Raw genomic sequence first — 7,609 nt, 5'->3', positions numbered from 1 at the left:
GGCTGACTTGCGACTACTCCACCCCTGTGGGTTCAGGTTGCAACAAGTTCAGGCCGTGACACCTGAAGCCATGCTGGCCTTCCTCAGCTGTGGCTTCATGGGATGCAGTCCCCTGCAGCTGGCACGGTGCTGGCACCATCACGGGGGTGAAATCCCACGGGCAGCTCCCATTTCTCCCATCCCCAGTGCGGAAGCAGCGCCTTGGCTGCAGCCGGGCTGCAGGCACAGACCCACTGGGCTCCAGGAGAGCCGCTCACCCAGAGCTGGCAGCAGCCACAAAGACGGGCCCAGTCCCAGTTGCAAGCTCACGTCCCCTGCACAACCCTACTGCAGCCCTGCCCCATACCCAGCTGACCTGCCCAACTGGGCAAAAAGCCCCCAAAACTGCCAGGTAAAACGGGTGAAGCTGAAGTGATGAGCAGTCAATGCCTTTATTAAAACTACACCACTTTTAGATAAACATTTCGGTTTAAATTTCCAAGCGTATCACTGGCCTACTAACGGGAACGGCGGTGTTGGGATCACCCACACCAGCAGTTCAGGTGCCGGACCCTCAGCCCTGCCACACGGGAGGAAGGCAGGCAGCCAGCCTCCAGCTCAGGCTGCGCTCCGCCCCAAGCCAGCTGCCAGCAGCAATATTAGCTGGAATGTGCACGTCACTCTCCAGAGCCAAGGAAGTGTTTCTCTTCTGTCAGTGCAATAAATACAAGTGCATCAAACATAATTTAAGTGGCACAGTTAGCTTATGAGTATCACGGGTCAGAAACCTCAGGGACAACCGCGCTATGGCAGAAGAATCTCAGTACAGGAACAAGCTACTGTCTGCTTTGCAACTAGTATGAGCCTGCAGATATAACGTGGATGCATGCTGAGCAGTTTATACTATGCCGCACACCCCTGACCAGACCCTTCAGGCAGCACAATTCACTCTAAGCACTAGTGACTAAACCTACAGCACCTGGTATTGTCTATATAGACTGAACGGCGAGCAGGGCCAGGTCCCCAGCCAGACACCACAGAGTCAGCATATGACCCTCTCCCGTCGCAGTGCAGAGCTCGTCGGTGGCATAAAACAGCCCCTGTTCCAGCCCCAAGCAGGGCAAGGACAGCCCCCGAACCTCTCCCCGTGGGAGAGGCTCATTTCCACTTCTGCCTCCTGGACAACGTGCTCTGACCACAGCTGTGAGATGGGCTGAGAGTGCTACTGGAAGCGCCTGGGATGCCCAGAGCACAGAAAGGAGGTGGATGGAGAGAAGGGGAGGGACGCCCCAGACTTATTTTTGCATCAAGAACTGCACACCGCTGCCTGCTTTTAACTACAGCGGAACAGCGTAGCCACCAGGAACAGGAAAACCTGACCTAAGCAGTTAAAAGGTAGTTGAGGAAAAAACCCCTGCCCTTCCCACCCAAAGGGAGCACACGTCTGTCTGGGCGCGTACAGGGAGAACGGAAGAGATCCATTCCCACACCCTGGGCCCACGTTGTTCATGGAAGGGGGAGATCAAGCAAAAAAGTAAGCTCACGCTTTCCGGCTTAAACTCCCAAGTTTGCAATTTATCTACATAAGACACTTCAGTCCTAATAGGAAGTGCATGTGAAGAAGGGGAGGAGCTCCACAGAGGATAGCAGGGATGGGAGCAGAAATGATGTTCAGAAGGAAAAGGGTACAGAAAAGATAGAAGGGCACTAACCTATTCCATTGAATAGATGTTTGAAAAAGAACAAAAAAGTCTTTCATTTTATTTCCAAATGTGTGCAATTAGTCCAACACTTGTAATATATTGTGACTGAAGAGCTAAATAAAAATATCTCTTACCACCTGGATCTTCCATGTATTTGTAATTACAGCCACTTAGCGAAAAGGAAAGGCAAAACATGTATTTCCTAGAAAGAGAACACCTCAAACTCAAGCAAGACAACTGTGGTATGGAGACACGGCAAAAGCCATTCGCCTACAAATGAGTCTCTACATGATCCGAAAACAGCAGCAGTGTTTAAAAGTGAAAGAAACACCCTTGGTCATGACACACGTGTCCTAGGAATGTCTGTCCTCAGCGGTACCATGCCGGATTGGCCAGGCTTTGTTGTGCTTACATTTTTCACGGTTTGGTACTGGCTCCTGGGCTGTTACCACCCCTCCATCCACGCCAAAAAAGAAGCCAACAACTTCTTTCTTCTACCATCACAGACGCTGATGCCGGGAGCTGGAGTTGCCAAGGGTACACGTCAGGACCAGAGTGGGAATCCCTGATCTCCTCTAGTGCCAGGGATGGAAGAATGGCAGACTGACCCACAGGGAGGGGGGAGGAAAGAGAGGAAGGAAAGAAAGGAAAATCTCTGTGCTGCCAAGCAGCAGTCTTCAGTGATGATGCTCATGTTCAGATTTTCCCAGGAATTCCCTAGGAAAGGAAATGACACAGCAGTGACACTCAGCTCTCATAGACTCTGGTGCTTGCTGCAGTCTGCAGGTCTTCCCATTCCCCAGGCAAATACCAGGGCTCGAGCACGTGCAGCTACAGGGAACAGCACTGAGCTTTGCTCTCGCCCATCAGCGGCTCCCACTAGAAGAGGCAAGCAGAAGTAGCTGCTCTGCAAACAACTCCTCCAGAGCACCCAGCTCGCAGCAGAGATGAGCCAGAGAGGAGAAGTGCTCCCAGCTTACTGCGGCTGCCCTTCCCAAAACCTGCTCTGCAGGGAGGTGGAGAGCTCTGCCTTTGTGCTAAGCCAGCCCCAGTATCTCACCCACTCTGGAGACCAAAGGGGTTTTCAGAAGAGCTGCCTAATGCAGGCGCCTGTTACACATCTCTCTTGCTCCTGGGTGCATGTCACAGTGTGCCGCAAAGCCCCAAGCCCCAGTACCCCCCGCAAGCCAGAGGAGACCCCAGTTAGCTGGGCTGTTACCGCAGTATTCGAGGTAGCTCTGGACTCCTGTAGATGTACTTGTGCCGGTAGCCGAGGTCTGTGTGGAATGGAACAAACTGCACCTTGTAGTCTCGGAAACTCCGCGACGTCGCAGCGATGTTGTAAAGCTGAGTCCAAGGGGAGGCAGGTGAGGGACACGTGTCACTCCAAACCAGCTACCCCTGCCAAACCAGCACCCCTCTCAGGGGTGGGTTATGGGCCCTGGCTTGACCAGCTTTGCTAGCTCTAGCTCTGTTTCCCTATTGATTTGCCACCTCCAACACCACAGAATTTGTAGTCCCTTCGGGCTATGCATTTCTACATAAACCTTCCTATTGCTGACTTTTTGCCTGGCTGGGTGTCATTCTATCCACACCAGTTCCTCCCACCAGATCAGTTTGCAGAGCCACGCGTATACCTTCTTTCCCAGATGAAATGGTACCACCGGGTCATCCTCAGCATGAAGGATGAGCAGGGAGCAGGAAATGTATTTCACACTGTAAAAGAGACAACAATGTCACAAAGGCTTAGAGCAATCCCATCACTCTCCAACACCAACACACTTGGATTTTCAAGGAAACCGCAATGACAAACATGTCCTGTGGGTCATTAACTGCAGTTCAGATCTTGAAAACACTATTATCTGGGCACCATTCATTTGATCTACACAAAATTTACTAGTGAAAGGCATCCTTGTAAAAGCTATTTGCTGCTTAGACCAGAGAAAAGTGGCTCACCCCACTGCAAAGCATCATCCCACAAGATCTGGTTTGGTTTCAGCACTGGAAACCAAACTCACAAATGAAATGAAATTGAATGAAAGGCTCAGTGAAAAGATAATGTTATTACACACAGAGTGGCTTATGCAAATGCACAGCAGAGAAATCTTCCCAAACCTTCAATGTCCCAACGCTACTGTTTAACGTGAAACATACACTTGAAAAGCATAAAACACATGGCCCAAATTAGCATATCCCTGAGTAGTCTCTGTGCTCTCTGTTACATCCGTCCTTATTAAGAACAACTGAAAAAGAAAGAGCTCCACAGTGCAAAGCTGTGTTGCACTCAGGGCAGCGAGAGTAATCTCTTCAGCAAGTATAATGCTCCAACCAGAAAAAAAAAAAAAAAAAAAAAAGAAAAAGCAGAGTGCAGTCTGATGTCTGTCGTCCTTGATGCTTGCCATGGCTCACTGCAGCCATGGCTGAAACCCCAGCAAAGAGGGAACTCACTTCTCATCGTTTGCAAATTTAATTCCACTTGTCGTGATGGGGTCAAGGAAGAACCAGTCAAACCCAGGGAAGTATCTGTATATCTGAGAGGAAAAATTTGCGTTAGTGGCAGGCACCAGCAGCACAGTTATACAAATAGCAGTAACAGGGCAGGCTACTGCCATCCCAGTCACATCCCCTGGCTGCTGGCTGCGCTCTCTGCAGTGAGATGGTCCATGTTTCCACCAGTATTATTTTGCCTCTCCTGTTTCAGACCCATCTTATCAGCCTGCTCAGGAGCAGGCTCTCTGGGTGCTTGTACGGTCACGGTCTCTAGGTATCACGCTGCTGCTGGCAAAAGCCTTCCTGGAAGAGAGATTTATCCCAGGGCACCTCACCAGCCTGGCCGCATCCAACACCCAGCCTGGGCGTCTGCTCAGTTCAGAGCCAACTCGCAGCCACGCCGGATGGAAGACATGGCCGCATCAGAGTGAGCTCACCAGGGAAACCACGCAAGCGCAAAGGGGCCACGTGCACGGGGCAGTGACCAAGAGAAGCCCAGCTTTGCCATCGCTTTGCTTGCAGCCCACAAAAGAGCCTCCTGCAACAGAGAAGCTACAACACAAGAAGAACGGGCTATCCACTGCTGAAAGCAGAGTCTTTCTTCCCCTCCCTACATTTACTGCCCTTTCTGATCCCAGTTTCTGTTTTCTTTAAGCAGGCTCCACACACGGCTCTGGTACTGCTTATTGTACTAGTGTTCCCAGGAGCTGCTCAAGTGTTCCCAGGAGTGTTCCCAAGTGCAGCTCTTTACCCCTGATGCTTATAAATATCACTGCTGCCCCACAAGTCATGAAGTTAGCTCAGCTACATCACTTCTGAAGGTTAATTTCTAAGCATACAATTACATGCCACTAGTGTGAGAGCCACCGTGTACTTGCCACAGAAAAGGGGTGACTTCGCGCCTCCTCCCGTATGTTGGTGAATGGAGATTCCAGTATCAGGGCATCCGGGGGTGTTTCTGAAAAGCCAAAGGCAATGTGCTGAAATGCAGGGGTTCAGATAGCCAGGCAAGGTCAGGGTCTGCCTTATGAGAGCAGCTGCCACCATGGTGCGCCAAGGACAGCCTTGTCACAACCGCAAACATAGGCGGAAATCTGGGACGCCAGCAGAACCCAGGCTGGGTGGGAAGAGCATCCACCCACCAGACTTACCTCTCTCGCAAAGGCGCCTCACTAGATTCGTTGCGACCCTGGAAAGAAGAACAACGAGCATTTAATGTGGCGCAGGCCCTCTGCAAAGCACCAGTCTCCAGGGGTAGCAGGCAGCAGAGGTACAACTCAACTGCCGTAATGCCGACCCCTCATGCTGTCTGAGGTCTGGGCAGCCAGCCCACAGCCACTTGGGTTCCCGCAGGTCTCCCATACCCAACTGTCTCAAATGGCATCAGGTGCCTGCATGAAGTGAACAAGTCCAAGGAAGCAGCACACCACGTAGCCACTTGGAAGGACCTCCTTTAAGGTGGCTCTCAGGCTCCCAGCATATCTGCAGCTGTGTGACACAGCCTCTTACGCCCAGACCACAAGGGCTGAGCAAGAAAGAGGGGAATGCGGGGGTATGGACAGAGCGGTGCTGTGTTCCAGGCAGCTGGAGCACAGGGTCACAGGGTGACACTGCAAGGAGTTTCCATAGCTGGGTCAGAAAGCAGCAAGGTCTCCCGCATGCATCTCCCTAACAGGACAGGGATATTTCCAAAGTTGCTGAATTCTCCAAGCACAGCATATTTCAAAACCCTCAAACTCCAGGCTGGCTATGGTCACCAGGGAACTCAGCCGGGGACCACAGTCCCAGGCCACTCGGATTGCAGTGCATTGGGAAACGTCATGAGCACGCTCTGACCCAGAAAGGGATCCTGAACATGGCAAAAATTTAGAGAAAGAGACAAAGGAAAAGCCTTTGCCTTGTCTCAAACAAAGCAGGATGTTTAGTATCACAGCAACGAAGAGGCACTATCCTGAAATACCTCCTTGTCCCAGCAACACATTTGTTGGACAAGGCAAGCTGTTGTGATCTCCAACAGTTTAATCTGCACATGTCAACTCAAAAGTAACTCTTGTGTTTGCCTTCTGCTCCTCCGCAAATCAAGGAGGTAAGAGCACATGCTGCCTGCTGAACAGGACCCACCTCCAGACAGCAGTGAAAAAGGAGGAAGCAAGAAAGGAAAGTTAAAAACATGCAGGCAAAGGCTCTTCACACTTTGAACTTCCCCGTGCGAGGCATGACCACGTAAATGTCACAGATGGCCAGTGTGTAGTCATGCAGGCATCTGCATGAGTACCGATTACACACGGCAGGTTTGCCAGGACAGGAGGAAAACGTTTTGTAAGGGCAAGTCACATGCACGCACGGCTGGTCCTAGATACTCTTCTAGAGTATCAGAGAAGCCTAATGTTCCGCTCTGAAGGACATATAGGCATAGGTTCACCACAGGAAGAGATCAGTGCAGTCCCACTTTCTCTCCCCTTGGTCAATCTGCATTACGTTATTCTAAGTGTCTTTTTTCCAGTGTAACCCTCTGGGCAATGAAGGTTCAAGATCAATTCCTGCGCAGTCATTCACTGTAGCCCTTCTCACTCTGTACAGTGCAAAGGGAAAGCTACTCTGCAGCAATTATGCCACAGACTCCAAGCCAAGCCAAGCCAGCCTGGGGATTATTTCATCCAAGGGCAGTGTTTAATGTTCTTCAGAAGTTACTAAGTCCAACTGAGATTAGATACTTACCCCGTGCCCAAGGAGTGTCCCCATATATAAACAGGGTTGTCTCCGCTTCTTGCTTTTATCCAGTCGAAGACATGAAGGGCGTCGTAGGTCATTCCCCTCTCTGACGGGCTGCCTATTGAATCGCCCCAGCCTGAAACACAAATGGTCCTTCTGAGAACCCCACAAACTGGCCAGCAACGGCAGCCAGCTCTTCCCATGCAGCCCATCGGCGACTGCAAAGGGACCTGGGAGAGGGACAGCTTCTGTTTATTTCACTGTGCACCTCTACAGTTTGGGGCTGAGAGCCCTGATTGATCTGCAGTCATTTAAAGAAGGTAACTGCTGGCTGCCAAGGAGTTTTTGTGGGTTTAGTCAACAACAAAAACAAAAGCTGAATCTCGAACACTGCCACGCTGTGTTCTTACACCTACCCATCTGCAACAGCCCAGCTCCCAAACCTTAGCTGCTTTTGCACGCACATAACCGATTTGTAAGTAGAGTATCTAACAACATAAGAATTGGATGCTTAGGGTCAAAAACCAAGCATGTTTCACAAAGCTGTTGCAACATCAGTTTGTCCATGCTGTTCGATCAATGCCCTCAAGCAATTTTCCACCCTCCCGATTGTTTTGGCTCTATCGCTATTGCAGCATGTTTACACATCTTATGCTAAGCAGCAAGCATCCCACATCCCTTCTGATACCTAACAGGCAGCCAGAGAAGCAGCTGCCAGCAGGACC

The 7,609-nt window shown here is 50.8% G+C and overlaps 1 protein-coding gene across 3 annotated transcripts in view; it reads right to left on the bottom strand.

The window, feature by feature from the left end:
• Positions 1–145: 145 nt before the first annotated feature.
• The window catches only part of ABHD12 (abhydrolase domain containing 12, lysophospholipase), a 48,968-nt gene continuing 41,504 nt past the window's right edge, over positions 146–7,609 (bottom strand). For 2 of the 3 annotated variants that reach the window (XM_082306787.1, XM_082306786.1), the window contains exons 8-14: positions 6,891–7,020; positions 5,324–5,361; positions 5,051–5,130; positions 4,131–4,213; positions 3,320–3,398; positions 2,902–3,029; positions 202–2,399 (exon numbers count right to left, since the gene is read on the bottom strand). In XM_082306787.1, coding sequence (XP_082162913.1) covers positions 2,360–2,399; positions 2,902–3,029; positions 3,320–3,398; positions 4,131–4,213; positions 5,051–5,130; positions 5,324–5,361; positions 6,891–7,020 — 578 coding nt within the window. In that variant the 3' untranslated portion in view covers positions 202–2,359. Of the gene's footprint in view, positions 2,400–2,901; positions 3,030–3,319; positions 3,399–4,130; positions 4,214–5,050; positions 5,131–5,323; positions 5,362–6,890; positions 7,021–7,609 lie in introns of all 3 variants that reach the window. The other variant, XM_082306785.1, reaches the window with a different exon arrangement.

Source organism: Platalea leucorodia (assembly GCF_965183815.1).
Source record: "Platalea leucorodia genome assembly, chromosome: 3".
In the NCBI taxonomy this organism is placed as follows: domain Eukaryota; kingdom Metazoa; phylum Chordata; class Aves; order Pelecaniformes; family Threskiornithidae; genus Platalea; species Platalea leucorodia.
This window is presented reverse-complemented; position numbering and strand designations above follow the sequence as displayed.